Source organism: Populus trichocarpa, chromosome 8 (assembly GCF_000002775.5).
Source record: "Populus trichocarpa isolate Nisqually-1 chromosome 8, P.trichocarpa_v4.1, whole genome shotgun sequence".
Lineage (NCBI taxonomy): Eukaryota > Viridiplantae > Streptophyta > Magnoliopsida > Malpighiales > Salicaceae > Populus > Populus trichocarpa.
The window spans coordinates 3,449,289-3,469,120 of NC_037292.2; the positions used below are offsets into that span (position 1 = coordinate 3,449,289).

At 32.7% G+C, this 19,832-nt stretch overlaps 1 protein-coding gene across 1 annotated transcript; it reads right to left on the reverse strand.

Annotated features, from left to right (window-relative positions):
- Positions 1 to 4,926: 4,926 nt before the first annotated feature.
- On the reverse strand, positions 4,927 to 7,191 carry LOC7487969 (glycerol-3-phosphate acyltransferase 5). The gene is made up of 2 exons (XM_002312072.3): positions 6,461 to 7,191; positions 4,927 to 6,058 (listed from the first exon to the last, which is right to left on the reverse strand). The coding sequence occupies exons 1-2, from the start codon at positions 7,007 to 7,009 to the stop codon at positions 5,138 to 5,140; spliced, it is 1,470 nt and encodes a 489-aa protein (XP_002312108.1). The 5' UTR covers positions 7,010 to 7,191; the 3' UTR covers positions 4,927 to 5,137.
- Between the last annotated feature and the right edge of the window lie 12,641 nt (positions 7,192 to 19,832).

Sequence of the window (19,832 nt, forward strand, 5' to 3'; positions counted from 1 at the left end):
TATATATAATTGAATGTTGGTTTTTGCTACCAAAGCAAAAAAAAAAAAGGGGGGGTGGGGGGGGATGACTTCTAAAACGTCAAGCTTTATGGTTGATCTACGGTTGTGGACGTGACATTTTGTTGCCTTCTTCGCCGGAGCAAGCCATCTTCATAGAACACCTGCGAATAGATTATTACAGCTGCATTAATAATGTAAATCCTCCGACATTCCACTATTTGCTGTGTTAGCTTTTAGGGTCATATTGGCTAACAATGAATGCATGTCCGAGACCTTTGCGTTTAGCAATTATTCCCTACCAAAAAAGGCTCAACAACATCCAATGTTATCGTAATTATATGTTTATCTATATGAAAAAAAATGGAAAACACAAGGGAAATGGTTGTGTTTAAGAGGAAATCACCGAGAATTACATGCTCGGATGCCACCTAAAATCTACATGGTTTATTTTGTTCGTGTAGATTTTTTTCTGAATTCCTTTGCATAACTAAAATTCCCAAGTTCATTATCCAGAGAAGATGAACATGACCACGGTGAGAGCATGAAAAATATTTTACCCTCTTCACTGTTTGAAAGTGTAGTTGCGATTATTTTTTAAAGTTTTTTTCACTCAAAAATGTATTAAATTAATATATTTTTTTAGTTTTTAAAAATTATTTTTAATATTAGCGCATCAAAATGATTTAAAAATACTAAAAACATATTAATTTAAAAAAAAATTAATTTTTTTTAAAATGTAAAAATAAAGAATTTATATTTAAAAAAAAAAAAAAAAAACTTCCCCTTTCCTGGAGTTTTAGCATCGAGATTGATACGCTAGAAAACCTAGCATAGTTCCTTTTTTTAAAAAAAAAAACTTAAAGCAAAACTACAATAGTTGGAAGTCCATGATAACGGAGAGAAAATTTAAAATAATCATGTTTCTATACGATCCATCACGAAAAATCCACTTGGCGAGTGCGAATGAGAATCAGAGCATATTAAAAGATATTCCTACGTGCAACACGTGGAGAACGCTGACTGGCATCATAATTCATTCGAGGTTCCCTTGTTCATTTCGAGGTATGATATTTTTAGATATAAATAATTAAATATTATTACCATTCTTGTAAAATTACGGGGCAGAAATTGCATATCAATTGAAAGCTGGGGGGTTGAATTGAATATCCTGGGAAATCTTTCAAACTATGTGTGGTAATAAGAAAAACCAGCTCTTTGTAATATTTGTATTATCTGACTACTTCAAACCCGTGCGTTTTCACGCGCGTTTATAGGCCATGAAACGTGGCACCCGCGGCATTGCTGAGTCATGATCAGAGAGAAGATGGACCCGTCTTTTCCATGACACGTCACCATCTACCTACATAGCATGAATTCATGTTCCCTTTCGCAAGTTTGCGTTTGGTTGGTTTCTTCTGCTGTGTAAAACTTTATTTATTACTAAGGGTTATTTTTTATTTTTAATTGTTATTTTTTAAAGTATTTTTTATTTAAAAATATATTAAATAATAATTTTTTTTAATTTTTAAATATATTTTTAATATCAACACATTAAAACAATTTTAAAAACACAAAAAAATCATTTAAAACAAAGAAAAAAAATTCTTTATTTTTTCGAAATCACATCTAAAACATAAATGATATAAAAACCCTTGCTTCTTAGAAAATTCTAATCCTGGTGCCTGCAATTTGTAAATGGTTGCATTATTGATCCTTGTAAACGTAGAAGAAGACACCGAGCACATAGCTCTGCATATTATACAATTTTAATAAATGGCCGGGTTGAATTAATCAATAAAATAGAATTTCGGTTGATCAGCTGTGGTGGTTCTCTGACCTGGCTTGATCGCTACCGGCAAGATCACACATGGGGGAATCATCATCAATGATGCGAATCGGAACAATTACTGTCGAAGATTAGGACCTTTCATCAAATCCTAGCCATTATTAATTTAATAGCACCCTCTTGTCTCTCCCTCTGTGCACGCTCAAGTGTTAAAACAGAAGATTACTTCTTTATCCAGTCAAGGCCTTTCCAAAGCTTGCAAGATGCCGATAAGATTTTAAATGGCGAAAAAGAAACCTTGAGAGTGGATTTCCACGTGGTCAGCTGTTCTCCAATAAAAACTCGAAACTTTCATGTCAAAAAATTATCTAAATCTAAAAATTTAAACTGTTAGGTGAGGTCTCAAGATATAATTTATATTATTCTCTAACACACCTCCTCAAATGAAAACCCTTTGGGCTTGAAACTTACACAAACTTACTTTACCTTGTACTTAATTTTTATCAAATAAATAAGGATGGTGAGATTCGAACTCGTGACTGCTTGGTCATCAAGACTCTGATATCATATCAAAAAATCATCTCAACCTAAAAATTTAAACTATTAAATAAAATTTTAAAATATAATTTATATTATTATCTATCATTTCTATCCACGATAAGCGTAAATTTCGTTTGAAGGATATTAAACAATTCGTGTAGTGTAATATGAACAACAAGTATTGAATTTCTAAGTTGATGTTCCCTTCTCTCGTGACATGTATGAGCCTATGAGGTGTCGTTGACTATTTCTTTTTCTTTTTTTTTTTTATAAAAACATAATAGCATTGAAAAAAAATAAAACATTGTATTTCCCATGTAGCGTGTTTGGCATTACAATTGTTTGTCTTGGAAAAGAAAGCATAATTTTTTTTAAAAAAAAAAGACTTAATAGATGCCCTGTAGAAAAATCTTATGCGATCCCTCCACACGACAGCAAATGGGACTGGTCGTTGCGATGTATTTGGTCGCCAATTCTTTTCGTTCTTTCCCTTTTCTTTTCTCCGAGAGTTTCTGGATAAATGCGAAGCTCACCATGACAGGTGAGAACACAGAAGCTTCCACTAGCACTTGGCTTACAAGAGAGCTAGTCTTCTCTGGTCTTTCCTTCTTGATTCTCTACTAGGGTCTCTTGCCACCAACTCCCTATATCTTCAAACTAAGCTCCCACAACCCTTTAGAACGCTTCACATATTCTTCCTGTGTAATATTTATAACGATCGCTTTACGACCTTGACCGGAATATATGCAAACATGAGGCGTTGTTCATGTATAAAGATCACTTGCCTTTTCACGACAGGGAAGATCACCTTTAATAAAGCTTCTGTATAGTTAGAGACCCTTCCTCTACTCTGTAGATAATGATTTCTCTATCCCAGATAGAAAACCATGTACCTGATTTTCCTCTGGACGTGGTTGACAGTAATGTGCCGTGTACAAGGGTGTTCTAGATTGCGGTAGCTATCTAGACGTGTTCATGTCACAGATATATAATATGTAGATGGCAAATGATAAGTGGGCAATGGTAATGTTATATCATAAATTCCTGTCTTCTGTAACAAATAATCATAAAAAAACAGTTGTAAGTTTGGAGTGCCTGTAAGAATGCCCATCAAGCCTTAAAATATAACAGCCAATCAGTAGGCTTAAATGGTCGCCATAGCCATTTCTCCAAGGGCAATTGAAAATGTCAAAACTGCCTCACCGAACAATTGAAATCAAACAGCCCAAAACAGCTGAATTTCCAATCCGCCCACCAAATCGAGGAAGCAAATATTCTCAAGGATGTCAAGGTTATTCCATGGTTAATTCGAACATAGATTTGAAAAGGCAAAGTTATGCCACAAACATATCTGGGGACCATAATATTTATGGTCAATATCAAAAACTCAGTTGGCAACGAATCCTTGACAATGGAAGAAAAGGGTAGCGTTTTGTTTATTGTGTGGGCTTATTAATCTTTCCAAGTTGGAACTTACAGAAAAATCTTAAAAAGAATGCTTAAAACATATTTATTTAACTAAATCCATGGAATGATTGGAAAAAAGAGAGGTAATTAGTGAGGTAATAGATCAATTCATGTGAATTATTTTTTTTAAAATAATATAATTTCATTTTAAAAAAAAAATTGTAGTTATTCTGATTAAAATTCAAGATTTATCAAATCAATTAAGTCATGATTCAATCTAGGTTATTAGATTTTATTAGAATAGTATATTTTTTAATTCAATTTAAAATTTAATTTGGATCAAATTTTAAATTATGATTTTTCCAGAGCAACTCACTGTATTAAAAGAATTATAATTAATAACTCAAATTATAATAAACTACTTTTCATTAATAGATGGTCTCTTGTAGGAGTGGGAATAAAGTAGGTGTTAGATCCTGGACCAAAGAGAATGGTCCATGTATAGCTTTACGAGGCTACTGCAGTGTTGTAGGCCTGTTGCCCATAATAATTATAATACCTCGTCGAAAGGCAGTGCCTGCTGCATCATGGTCCGCTTATGTCGTGGTCCATATAAGATGCCAGTGTGATGGACCAGGGCCTGGCTTGTTCGCCCAACAGAATAAATTAAAAATAAAAGAAATCGCAGATATTGATTTTCATTTCCCTTATTTTTATTCGAGGGAGCATGAAATGGAAGCAGCCTTTCTTAATTATCGATTTTTCAAGATCCATTAATTGTTTTTTTTTTATTTTTACGAAAAGGAGCTTCATTTTATTTATTTATTTTTTTCATAAAGAAAGGTGCTTAAAGCCAAAAAAAATTAAAAAAACCGTAGACAAAGTACTGTGTAAATATAAATATGAATAATACAAATTTTACAATATATCTATAGCCTGTTTGTTTTTATATTTTAAAAATATTTTTATTTTAAATTAATTATTTTTTATATTTTCACATCCTTTTAATATATTAGTGTAAAAAATAAATATATTTTTAAAAAAATTATTTTGATATAAAAAATACTTTACAAAATAATTTTTATTCATACATGATTTCCGTGAATAATAAATTATCCTAATAATCAGAAGCAATTTAAAAATATGTAAAAATAGATAAAAAGAAAATGATATTATAAATTAACATTCTCAGCTGCAAATAAAACAAAATATTTGTGATTCCAAGTCCATATGGATTGCTAACGTTAACAATAAAAACAACTGATTAACATTAGTCAATCATCGAACATTATTCAACAATTACAAATTAAACAATAATTAAAAATAGAAAGAAAAGAATACATGAACCAGAGATAAATTGAAGCAGAAATACAAGACAAATCTTATTCTCATATATCATCATAGCTAGTGAAAAAAGGGCTTGAACGTGCTCACCACCTTCTTAAGTTGATTAGCAAAGGAGGTGTGCGATACGGATCCATCATTCCCAGCAAGAACCCTGTACTTGTCCTTCCTGGTGAAGTTCGTGCATTCAAATCCTAACGTAGCTGCTAAGATTCTTTGGACATAATTTGCAACATCATGTGGGCTTTTACCAGATGAGCACGTAGCTTCTACTGGCAACTGACTCAAGAAAGTCACCTCGTAAACTGGTCTAGGATTCATGAAGAAGAATATTGGGTCCAAAGCTTTGCATCCTCTAGCTGTAGTTGCATGGAAAAAACCAACCCTATAGTTCATTGCCACTGGCACTATTTGGTCAGTTAATTCAGCAAAGAGTGCACTAAATCTCAATAGGAATGGTTCTCTACAAGTTGTTCCTTCTGGACAAACCACAAGGTCACCTCTGGCCAGTTCTCGTTTGATTTGATCAGCATCCACATCGCGAATCCTTGTTAATCGGACGGTGGGGATTGGCGATAAGATCTCTGATAATCTTGAAATGGAGTATGTGACTGCTGGGATTTTACGTCTTAGCACAGTAGATAAGACGACAGGGTCCATCAGGGTTCGGTGAGTGCAAACAAACAGCACACCGCTATTGCCACTGGACGCGGGAGGTGGTGGTTTGCCTTTGACAATAACTTTGCCACCCAACATCTTGGACAAGTAAGGTTTAGCCCACATCGGTAGCATAATTCCCACTAGAATCCGAACTGCTGCGAGGACGATGCCTATAGGCATCCATAGGATGATTAGGAGAGCCATGGACGGTGTCGGACGCTTGACTAGGCGGCCATCATGAAAGATGACCGGGAGAGGGCGGACGAGCTGATGATCATGCTGCTTTTGATCATTGGTCATGCATGGGGGGTGTATTTGTTCCTGACAGCACAAGAAATAGATTTGAGGGTTAGCTCTAATTAATTAATTAATTAACTGGAATAGTATTGATCAGTTCTTAATTTGTTATACAATTGGTGGCCTAGCGGGCTTGAATTATATAATGAAATATATATACTGTGTGAACTAGTTTAATTGAACTAGTTTTTGTTTTTTTTTTTTCCACATAGTCCTCGTCCATATACACAACAACTGACAAAAAATTCCAAAATTTGATCCTAGGGAATAGTGATAACTACACTTCTTTCTGTATGCATTGAACACATGTAATTTAAATAAATTTAGTTCTTAAAAAACTAAATTATATTTCAACCAAGAAAGCTAATTGATACTGAGTTAACTAATTTTCTTAAATCACATTAGCTTGAGGTTGCTAATACTCACCTTGCATAAAGATAGGAATGAAGAAGTAACCCTTCCTTGTCCAAGACAAGGTTTTTCGTCAATAAACAATTTGGCGACTCGACTCGAAATATAAGAATCAATAATGTTGCCCTTGACAAATCCTGTGGCGAACCCAAACCGGCTAATCACAAGTTCACTTCCAATAACCTCATCGGCTCGCAAATGCTCCTTCACAAACCTCTCAGCCATGATCCTTGGCATCTTAGTCACTACAACTCTTTTATCATATGAGCTAAACACCTTCCATGCTTCCATGTCAATATCATCCAAGTAAAACTTTGGCAAAACTGCTCTTGCTACCGACTCAATCTCCGATTCACTAACACCCGCAATGGCAACAAAGACCATTAGCTTGAGCCCATATTCTCCCATCCCTAACATATCCAGTAACCCAATCACAGGCCATAAGATCAATAACAAGGCAAAACGAAGCAAACCCGATGCCTCAAATGCTACTAGCATGAAATAAGAGAAGGGGTCTCCGCCTTTTAGAAGAGTTCCCTCGAGCTCCGAAACAACTGAATCCATGGGGGTTTTCTTTTGCTTGGGTTTTTGGTGTTTTGTTATTTTTCTATCTTGAGAGGATAATATTTGTGTGTTCAAAATGTTAGTTTGGTTCTTAATTTGCTCTCGAGGTAACAATGGTTTTATGGGCTAAAAAGGTTACGAGAGAGGTTGGCTTGACTTCTCTCTAAGGTTGAAATTAGACGGTTTATCAGTTTACAACTACCCCTTATATACTTTATAATTAATCTCTGCCTCTTGCGTGGATATGCAGTATTGCACGCCACGTTACCATACAAAGATTGATTACTTAACCCCAACAACTTTATGCAATTTTATATATAACAATCACACCAGGTTGACTGCTCCATGTGTACTCCTAAAATTAGGTTACTAACCTGATAACTTGAGCCATTTGTACATGTGTGTGTTATATATTGTGATGTAATTCGACTGACGATTTGCAAAGTATGTGATAATCTCTTCCACGTTGTTGCATGGGAATTAGCAAGCTGGCTTCAGCCTCTGCTGCTTCTTCATTGTTTAGCTACATGCATTTTAGTCACGCTTCACATTTTCTTTGAGCTCTCTTGTGGTAGTTTCTGGAACTCTCTCCCGCTGTCTGTACACTTGCTCTCAATTTAGCTTGCAACGTGTCAAGTTATGTGAATTTAGAGATTGAAAACAGATGATATGCAGAGTTTAATTCGTCTATTTTAAAGAAGTGATCTAATCACGAGCTGGGCTTCAAATTGTTATTGTTGGAAACAGAATAGTTAAGGTACATGTCTGTATTCCTTCAGAGAGAACATTTTTTACTACGCCTTCCGGAAAATGCCAAACATATTGGTCAATGTTTTTTCAAAAATGGAGGTCAAGACATCAAACAAAAATTGTGTCTTGTGTGAACCATGATTATGTTTCATAAACTGTACTGATCAATTAAATTATGACTGGATCTCGTTATACACCAACATACTTAGCAACCCGTGTATATATCACTGGAAGACGGACAGTTACCGACCAACTCAGCAGCGAATTTTTTTTGCTGGTAGATTTATAACAGCTTTGCAACCCCATTGAATTTTAATATTATATATATTTACTTCCAATCGATAGCGTTGGCTGGGTGAATTTTTCCCAGCTGTTTTTTCGACTAGTAAGATTTTGCGTGGCAGTTATCATATAATTTCTTTCCGATTGGAAATTGGTTGGAATTTTTTTTCGCGATATCCATCGTTTATTTTAATTTGTAGTGTGTTTGTGTGTGTGTACACACACAACTATACACATGCAATCAAGTTTTTTCAAAACAACCTGCCATGCTTTATGATCAAATAGGAAGAGTCCTAGGATATTTTGATGAAACATTTTCAAACATAATCCCTCAAGCTTCAACTTGCAGCTTCAAGAACTTAATCTAAGGTTAAGTTGCATGGTCATGGAACTTGCTACTTTATTGAAGTGCATGTTTCTAATTCCGAATATGTACAACGGCGCAAAAGAATCGTTCCTATTCGTACCAAATTAATTGATGCAAGTTGCAACCGCATCGGCCTTACTTGGGATCATCCTGTAAGAAAATATAACTGCTAGCCGAGATTTCCCGAGCCCATCCTGTTAGGCTACCCAATCTATGACATCATTCCCATGCCTGAATCAACAATGATAGAGTTAGGCGCCCGAAAATCAATTGCTTATATATATATATAGTTTCGAAGGAAAAAAGATTACAAGTCGCTCAAGATATGGCCAACACTGTTATTTAAGACGCTTCATCCCTGAACAGTAAACAAACACCAAGTTGTTGTTTTTCGGCTACACGTAACTAATTGCCCGTATGAAGAAAACCATGCCTCGACTTTATCCAGCCTAAAATGTCCCGAATATATAGCTGTAATTTGCTTGTCATCATGGGATGCTTGCTAGAAGACACTTGCGATTTAGAAAATGTTTTAAAGCTCCTTGAGAATTAGAAGTGGGTTAGAAAATGCTCTTGCCTTCTTTGACTACGGTTGCTCAACTTCTTTGGGGCAATACTCCTTGTGATTACAAAATGCTAGTTGTTATTTTAACTTTCTTTTCAGGCTGTTATGAATCTTTCTCCTTTACGTTAGGTAAGTTTGGTAGGAAATATGTTCGGAAATTTGTTAGGAAATTCTGGCCTTTTGGGAACAGGCTTAGTACAATTTATGAAGTTAATTAGTCATCAGGCTAGAATCTCTTACAGAATTGCCATGAATTAAATAAACAAAACTTCCCGAGTTGGTGTTGATGAACTCGTAGCTAAATGTGGGATTTAATTATTGTTCTGAGTTGAGGGAGACTGATCCATCTTTGGTGTCCAGGATAATTCGTAGTTGGTTTGAGTGGGTATCGACTCTGATTGGGCTAACAACTTAGTATTAGGGCTTGGTCCATGAACTGCTCGAGGCCCCATAACATGTTTGAGAGCCACTCAGCCCAAGCCCAGATCCTCGTTATGCTTTTGTAGCACACCAAAGTTTCGTAGTGGTACACCGTACACCTGTTGAATTATTAAAAAAATAAAATCGCCCTGGGCTGGGCGCCTACTCCGCTTATTTACCTTCTTCTCTCTGGGTTTTCTTTGCATTTATTTTCTAAATAAATGTGTGTAGCACGCGTAATTTTTATTACCACGTGCGTGCTACAATAATCCTCTACATGCTCGGCAGGTGTGCATCTACGTGCTACGTGCACGGTGCATTATCTACATGTTACTTGCTAGCAACCATCCATGTTGTTACATATGTCATCATCACTTACATAAAACACCACCACAGGCCTCCGTGCTAGAGTTATTAAAAAAAAACTAAAATTGTTCAGTGTTTTACTGTGCAAGTTTACAATAAAACACTGAGTAGTTTTTTATAATTTTTTTTTTTGTTTTTTTTTGCCTTCTTTTTCTTCTTTTTGTTTGTTTTTTATTTTTATTTTGTTTTTATTTTCTTCTCATTTTTTCTGTTTTTATTTTTTATTTTTTTTTGGTTTTCTATTGCCTTTATGGGTTTTTTTTTTGCCTTTTTCTTTGTGTATTTTTCTTTTAATGAATTTTTTTTGTTTAATTTATTTTGTTAATGTTAATTTTTTTATTTAGTTATCAAACTTTCATAACACGGATCCCGGGTTTGACGGGTTAACCTGATTTGACGAGTTAACCCGAATTTTTTTTTCTTTTTAATTAATTGTAACATATACTAAAACGGATCAGTGTTTTACTGTGGACTGCACAGTGCAGTCCACAGTAAAACACTGATCCGTTTTTGGTTTTTTTTTTTTAAGTTGTCTTATTTTTTTAGCTGTTTTTTATGTCTTTCGGGATTTTTTTTTGCTTCTTTCTTTATTTTTTTTCTTCTAACAAAAGTTTTTTGTTTAATTTGGTTTATTAATGTTAAATTTTTTTATTTAGTTATCAGATTTTCATGACACGTTTTCCGGATTTAACGGGTTAACATGATTTGACAAGTTAACCCAGAAATATATTTTTTTTGCTTTTTTTCTTTTTAATTAATTTTTTTCATTTAGTTTAGTTTGTTAATGTTAAATTTCTTTCTATTTAGTTATCAGACTTTCATGACACATATCTCGAGTTTCACGGGTGAACCCAGTTAATTCTGAGTTGACCGGTCAATTTTTTTTTTTTCATAATTTTTTTTGATTAATTTAGTTTGTTAATGTTAAATTTGTTTTATTTAGTTATCAGACTTTCATGGCACAGATCCTAGGTTTAACGGGTTAATATGGTTTGACGGGTTAACCCGGATTTTTTTTAATTTTTTTTATTAATTTTATTCGTTTAGTTTAGTTTGTTAATGTTCACTTTTTTTTATTTAGTTACCAGACATTCATGACACGGATCCCGGATTTAACGGGTTAACCTGATTTGACGAGTTAACCTGAAATTTTTTTTTTGCTTTTTAATTATTTTTTTTTCGTTTAGTTTGGTTTGTTAATGTTAAATTTCTTTCTATTTAGTTTTTTTTCTTCTTAGAGGTTTTTTTTTCTTTTATTTTTTATTTTTAATTAATTTTATTTAATTAATTTAGTTTATTAATATTAAATTTTTTTCTAAGTAGTTCTCGGCTAATGCCTTTAGTTTTTCTTTTTATTTTTTTGTTGTTTTTATGCATTTGACTGTGGACTGCACAGTGCAGTCCACAGTGAAAAGGCTCATCCTTTTGTTTTTTTTAATTAATTTTTTTTGTTTAATTTAAATTGTTAATGTTAATTTTTTTTTCTATTTAGTTATCAAACTTTCATGACACGGATTCCGGGTTTGACAGGTTAACCTGGTTTGACGAGTTAGCTCAGTTAATTCTGGGTTAACCCATTAGTTTGTTTTTTTTCCTTTTTAATTATCAAACTTTCACGATGCGAATTCAAGGTATGACGGGTTAACCTGATTTGAAGGGTTAACCCAGTTAATTCATATTTTTTTCTTTTTCTTCATTAATTTTTATTTTCCTGTTGGTTTTTTTTCTTTGTTTTTTTCTTTTTAACTAATCTATTTAATTATCACACATTTATGACACGACCTTGCAGCTAGACTCGCGTCCAATACTATTGGGTTTGGTATTGCAGTCAAACCCACTTAAATTTAGGCCATGCAAGTTTAATGTTATTATTAATATTATAAATATTACTCTTGGATTAGGCGTTACAACTAAACCTAAGACTCTTGAGTATAACTTTGCAAAAAAACCTAATACTTTTAGATCTTAGGTTTTTATGAAATGCAAAAAATAATTGACCTGCGGTATCGCGCCATGCTAAATGTCATCATTACCTTAATAAAATGTCACTGGACAAAGTAAGCTATATCACCCACCACGTGTAATTCACGGAACAGTTTCTTAAAATTTTAAAAAGAAGCAATAGATAGTGTTTTACATCACATCACGATTGAAATTATATTTTTTAAAAAAAAATATTTAAAATTATTTTATATACTGAAGTTAAATATAATTTTAAAAAAAATTAAAAATATTATTTTAATATATTTTTAAATAAAAAAACACTTTAAACTATAATTATTATAACATTCTCGCCCCCCCTCTTGCACCCATTAATGTCCAAAAGTCAAAAACACCCAACTTATCTCTCCGCTCGACTTCCCTCTACACAATAAACACTAAGGAAAACACTCATCTCTACACTCAACCTATCTCCATACAAGCAGGACACAAATCTCTATACAATAAATATATTTTTCATGTTTTTGATTTTTACCCATAACCAAATTTAAAATTAATCAAGTATCTAAATATCTTTCGTTTCACGAGCAGCTTGTTTTTACAATACAACTTAGATTCAAAACTTAATCATGAAAGGGTTTATTTCGATGTGAAATATATTTTTTATGACTTCATCAATATCTAATTATATATATCCCCAGTAAATTGTCGATTTATCTTATGAATATTGATAATGCGAGAGAGAGCTCAGACTATACCATTTGTTCGGTCAAATAGTGCCGTCGGGCTAGTTTCCATTGCCCATTCGGACGCGTGCTCAAATCAATCCTGGTTGCCAGCTCGCAGCACTCGAAATCGAGAGAACTTGTTTGGTAGATCTCATTTTTGTATGGCTGAGAGATCAATGTGCTAAAGGGCCTAATAATCGTTGGAAATTATACACTGGTCGAGTTTTGAAGTCACCAGAAAATTTGTTTCCCAGTAAAAGTCCACGAGAAATTAAACTGGGTTCAAAATGAATGTCGTCCCCTGATTTGCAGATTTGATCAAACCAAACCCTATATTTTATCATATCAGCTCCTTTACTTCCGATTACAGAGAAATTGAAATTCTCTGTTCAATCACGTCATAACACGTGGCATTCATTTAGACAATTAAATGGTAACAATATCGGATGAAGCCACGGAGGGGCTGAAATTACCTTTTATTGGAAAGCAGCACTGCTACTGTGACAAATAATATTTTTAAAAGTATTTTTATTTAAAAATATATTAAAATAATTTTTTTATTTTTGATATTAATATATTAAAATTATCGAAAAAACATTAACTTAAACCTTTTGAAACTTAAAATAACTTTTTAAAAACATCATGCTACGATTCCAGAGACAATATTAAAGTAGAGAATTTGATTTGAACAACTCTAAACAGTAGAGGGATCTCATGTGTTTCTTAGCCGTTTGAATTGCCACCACTTCCCTCATATCACCTCCATTGAATTGGGATGCTTTAGGGCAGATCTGTTTCTTAAATAAACTCATAACAAAGAATTTAATGAGAGAAAAAAGAAAGATTGAATGGGCAACGCAGAAGGAATGGCAGAAAAGGACGGCATTGAACTCCGGTTCAATTCCTTGCTGCCGACGTGAAAAAACCAGGGGCGGGGAGCAGAGAAGCAATTGAATTTCACTCGATTTCCTACCTCTCCTTGTGACCTGCTCTCGTTATTTTTACCATCCGCTAGATGTTTGTATTAACATTCGTCTCTAAGAATAAGTCTAGTATTTTTTGCAGATAAATATTTCAACATGTTTTTCCCTGACATTGTTTACATATCAAGAGCACTGTGTCTTTCAAATAAGGTCCAGTTTAGAATTATAACAGAGATTGTTTATCGAGTATTTTTTTTGTTTTGAAAGGTATAAAATTAATATTTTTTATAGCCAATATGTTTTTAGTCTCGGAAATTAAATTTTAAAAACCAAGAAAATGATTATAACTCCCATGTTAGATCTTGAGGTTTGCGTTGTTTTTTTTTCTTTTTGCTATAAGTTTTGATGTGAGGGTATATTAATCATGCAGTGGAAAGAAAAATTGTATAAATATCTTTTATTGTTTTTCCAAGTAATTTTTCCTTTTTTCTGATTAGAATATTTTATTGCATAGTTGTATAGTTTGCAGTGAATTAGTTCCTCAAGCTTCCTGATTAATTCCAGCAAAGTGGCGAGAACATGATTTCTACTGATTAATTAATTAGAAAACTCATTTAAAGTAAAAACTAAATCTTGATTATTGAATATTTCTTGCAACATTGTTCAAACTCGCTTTACTTCCAAAAATATGTCGTTTCAGAGTATAAAATAACATTTTAAAATAATAATAATCTAAAAGACTCAATAATCTAGTAACAGTGCTCCCAGTTTGGATAATTGGTTAGTTAATTGGTTATAACAATCTCGTTTGTTCTCCTGGTCAAGGTGGTCAAAAACTTATACTTGATGTATGGTAAATCAAAATGGCTTGTAACTAGTACCTCCAAAAAGTTTTATTTAATGGACTTGGAGACTCTTCGATTGTAAAGCCAGTAACTATATAGAGATAAGAAATGCAATGATATTTTAGAAATATAAACTCTAAAAATATATATACTAAAAATATTGAGAATAAAAAAATTATGAACTATTATTCTAAATATTTTATTATATATTTATAGTTCACGAGTCTTGTTTTTTTATAATTTATAATATATGTTAGGCCCGGGACACACTCCTGAGCTCATGAAGACACTAGGGTGCACACCCAACATTAAGAGGGTTGGGCATGTCATGTCCATACTGGGCGTGCACCCTCCATGAGCTCATGTTTCATGTTTTTTAGGGAGTTAGACTCGGGTTGCTCGAGCCTATTTTTTTTTTTTAGTTTAACGTGGGTGTCCGGACCAGCTTGCGCGCACCTCGACTAATCTCATGGGCCCTGAAGTTAACGACCATGTAAGCCTCCAGTGGCCATCATATGAGCAACCACATGGCTCGAACCTGAGACCACAGAGAGAGCAAACCTCTTGGTCCTAAACTCTTACCACTGGGCCACCACCTAGAAGGTTATCGAGCCTATTTTTATTTAAGCTCTTTGTTGCATTGTGGATTCAGGATTCGTATTTTTGCAGGATCGAGGAAAATTTTATAGTCTATTTTGAAGGGTTTTTTGGGTCTGTTTTATCAAGATCAATCTATACCAAATCATTTTATTACGGTAGCTTTTCCTGAAAGGAATCAGCATTTGTGTACAAGGAGTGCTCGGCGAGGAAATTATCTCCGAAAGCAATTAATGGGAGCACAGGTTCATGAACATGTTTGCGACGACATGCCTGGGTTTTCCAGCACTCGCTGTCTGCACTTCCAATTTTCGAAGCTTTAATTGACCTCTCATGCACTAGTTTTTAATTCACACACTTACATGTAGTTAGATTATTATTTTTTCCCTTGGTCTCACTCATTATATACTGATAGAGTAAAATAAAAGCACTGAAACCTTAGGATAGAAGATAACATAAGTTAACAGGAAGGGAATATATATGTATATATATATATATATATATATATATATAAACAGGAAAATCAGATTGTTCATGGTATTCAGGATGTATCTTGCAAGTAGATCAACAATTCTGAGCGTGTTTAGACTTTAGAGATGGGTTGGTGAGGGACTGACAGGCAGGGGCAGGGACCTGCAAGAAAAAAAAAATTCGGTCCCTTTCTTCAGTAGATTAGATTTTAATCCTTAAAAATAAAAAAACAATTAAAATTCAGACTCGTCTACAATTGTTTCTCTAATTTAGCCCTTACAAATCAAAATTTCTAATTCCACCCCAACTGACAGGTCACGTGATCCTCGTCATCTATAATTTTAATATCTAAACTGCCTCACGTGCCTGCAAAATCATTTTTATCCATTACCCGATGGAGCAAAGGCTGACGTAACCACCAAAAATAATGCTAGCGGATTGCGCGGTACGTGGATGCTTTTGTCGTTCATGGTCATAAAAATATCAAAGGCATATCGAGTCCCTTTGTTTGGGTGGGCTGCGTTCCACTGTAAAGAGCTTTCTTTGCATTTTTATCGTGAAGATACAGGCAATAATCATCGCATGTCGAGTCAAGATATTGGCGATTATAATGGTTAAGGATGTAATTTAATCCATCAAACTCTGAATTTATTCTTGTAGTAATTATCAATTCAAATTTTATAAATCTAAATTATTAAAAATCTATATAATCAATAACTTTAAAAATTATAAAATTATTTAAAATATGCATAAGTCCAAACATCTATATTAATAATATAAAAAAAAATGCGATACTAACACCATCTCGATGCTTGTAATGCTTGAAAAAAGTTACAAGTATAAATATTACTGTGCCAGTTCCAGATCTTCCATGGCCGATCTATGCAGCTAGCATCCTCCCACTAGCATTGATTATTCATTGAAATTCATGTGAAGTTTTGCCAGTGAGAATTTATTAACAGATAAAGAAATGTGCACGGGGTCTATTGGCGGACGATGAAACACGTATTTCTCCCCGAGCAGACAGTGCTTGTAACGTCAACTCACTCTTTTTTCCTATCATACGGTAAGCATCTTTCAACGAGGAGGGGCCTGTCTGGCAATATAAATTGAACTTTTTTTTTTTATCCAGCTTTCAAGAATAGGAGCGTTTGATTGCAAATCTGTTCTCAGAGAAGCACGCATGTCACTCGCAGAGAACATATAAAACATTATCGATTATTATTAATATACTTATAAAAACTTGGGTGGAAACACTGTTGTACAGTGAGCCGCGCTAATGTTTTTTTTTTTTTAATTTGATATTTTTGTATTAGATTAGTTTGTGATTGGTCTATATAATTTATTTTGATTGATTTGATTCACGATTCTTGCAGTGTCAAGAAATAAATCGGTAGCTCAGTTGATATTTGATTTGGCAAAATCTAAGTCAATTTTACTAATTTCTTTTTCGATTGAATCCTTCCAAATTATTTTCTAAAAAATAAAAATCTTCGTGTGGCCATCACGGGCATCTCAACGTGACAAGTTCCGGTTATAAAAAAAGGATTTTAGGAACATGCACGGGCAGTAGTAATGTGCGACGGGACCCACCAGTTGCACTCAAACATCGTACAGACAAATGCCGCGTGCCACCTGTGCATTAGCGACGCGCCGCATAGGTGGAGATCGGTGTTGTTTTAGTAGTTCTACACTTCTACTAATTAATTAAAAACAAAAACAAACAAAAGATATTAGTTTTTTTATCGTGAACTGTACTGTGCAATTCACAGTTAAAGATATAAAAAAAATAAAAAGAAAAAAAAATTAAAGGCATCAGTCGATAACTAAATAAAAAAAATTTAATATTAATGAACTAAATTAAAAAAAATATATTAATTAAAAAGGAAAAATAAAAGGAAAAAAACCTATAAGAAGAAAAAAAACTAATGAAGAAAAAGAAAAAAAACTATATTAATTGGGTCAACCCGTCAAACCTGAGATCCGTGTCATAAAATTCTGATAACTAAATAGAAAAAAAATTAATATCAACAAACTAAATTAAAAAAAATAATAAAAAAGAAGAAGAAGAAGGTTTCAGCCTTTTCACCGTGGACTGCACTATGCAGTCCACAATGAAAAGGCATAAAAAGAAAAAAAAATAACTAAAGGCATTAGCCTTTTCACTGTAGACTGCATACAATATTAAAAGAAAAAATTGAAAGAAAAAAACTAGTGAAGAAAAAGAAAAAAAATCTGAATCAACTGGGTTAACCCGTCAAATCTGAGATTTATGTCATGAAAATATGATAACTAAATAGAAAAAAGATTTAATATTAATGAACTAAACTAAAGGCATAAATTTTTTCATTATGGACTGCACTGTGCAATCCACGGTAAAATGCTTAAAAAGGAAAAGAAAAGGAAAAAAAACAAAGGCATGCACCACGGGTTATTTTTTTTTCTTGCATAAAAAATATAAAAAAAACTAAGATCTAAGAGTGTTAGGTTTTTCTGTAAAGAGATACCCAAAAGCCTTGGGTCTAGCTGCAACGCTTGACCCAAAAGTAATATTTATAATATTAATAATAATATTTAACTTACATAACTCAAGTTTGAGTGAGTCTGACTGCAACACCAGATCCAAAAGCCTTGAATGTGAGTCTAGCTGTAAGGTCGTGTCATAAAAGTGTGATAATTAAATATATTAATTAAAAAGAGAAAAACTAATGAATAAAAACTAACATGACGAAAAAAACTAATGAAGAAAAAGAAAAAAATCTGAATTAATTGGGTTAATCCTTCAAACCAGGTTAACCCGTCAAACCCGGGATTCGCGTCATGAAAGTTTGATAACTAAATAGAAAAAAAAATTGACGGGTTAACCTAGAATTAACTTGGTTAATCCGTGAAATCAGGTTAACCCGTAAAAACCGAGATATATATCATTAAAGCCTGATAACAAAATAAAAAGAAATTTAACATTAACAAACTAAACTAAACGAAAAAAAATAATTAAAAAGAAAAAAAGCAAAAAAAAAAAACTCCGGGTTAACTCGTCAAACCAGGTTAACCCGTTAAATTCAAGATTCGTGTCATGAAAGTTTGATAATTAAATAAAAATAATTTAACATTAACAAATTAAATTAAACAAAAAAATTTTATTAAAAAAAAAACAAAGAAAGAAGTTAAAAAAAAAACATGAAAGGCATTAAAAAAAAACTCAATGTTTTACTGTGAATTTACACAGTAAAAACACTTTCATTGAATAATTTTAGTATATGTTACAATTATAGACGATGGTGACCTGACCTGAGCTAGTAGCATGGTGTTTTGAAATTGCTTTAAAAATACAATTTTATTTATTTATTTGATATCTAGTGTCCCTGGGTCCCCACAACTATTTCTAGTTTGACAATTCTGGATTTTTTTGGGTCAAATCACGCAAAAGTCCATCCTGTCCTTATTTTGTAGAAAAAGATTCGGTGACTCGCAAGAATTAGTTGGATAAGCCATCAAGATAGTGGGCTTGAGCCCAATACCTCCACGTCTTAAATCAAGTTTTTATTACAGATGTCATTCCTCAATCATTCTATTATTATCGACCATTTTCTTTTCATAATACTATATATATTATTATATATATATCAGAGTTTGAGGTTAAAAAAAGCCACATGAAAAAAATATTAAATTGATAAATAATTTTGATATATTATTTTTAAAAATTTAAAATAATTTTTTTAATTTTTTTTAAATAACAAATATTTTTTAAAAAATATTATTGGTAAAAATAAAAAACTCACATGAAAACAATACACTTTGTAAAACCAGAGTGCTTCGCCCTCGTTCTATATTATTTCTTCCATCAATTGATTAAAGGTCTGTACACCAACATGGGATTATCAACCAAAGTATATTGTTTTTAGCTACACTTGAGATTCCGTTTGCTACATGGCTGGCCGTGTTTCGGAAAAAAAATATTTTTTTGTTTTAAATTATTTTTTAAATCATCTTGGTGTACTTGTATAAAAAATAAATTCTATAAAATTAAAAAATATTATTTTAATATATTTAAAAACAAATAATATTTTAAAAAATAAATATTATCATAATACTATATATATTATTTTGCTCTCCTCTAGCTATTACTACATAATCAAACATTACCCGCTAGTTTTCAGACACTAATTTAGTTATTTTACACCCAAAAATATTTGTTTCATTCATCCACGAAAAGCGCACGAAAATAAAGTTTTGTGTGTGAACATTTGCCTCTCTGAGAATTAAAGAAAAACGGAGACATTGATAATTCTGAGAACAGGCAAAAGTTCAAAACAATGAAATCATGCATTATTTGTAGAGCATAATCAGGAGATTTTTTTTTTCAATTTTGGTAATGCCATGTAGGAAACGACTGTTATTTTCCACGCCCGTGGGCTAGACAAGAATTCTTGTAAACTTAAAAAAAATAATTTATGGATTGTATAAAAAATTCAACAATATCTTTAAATTCCGTACACTGATTTAAATTTTAAAACTCCGGGAAAATTTAAATTTTAAATTACATTATGTAAAAATTATTCCAATGT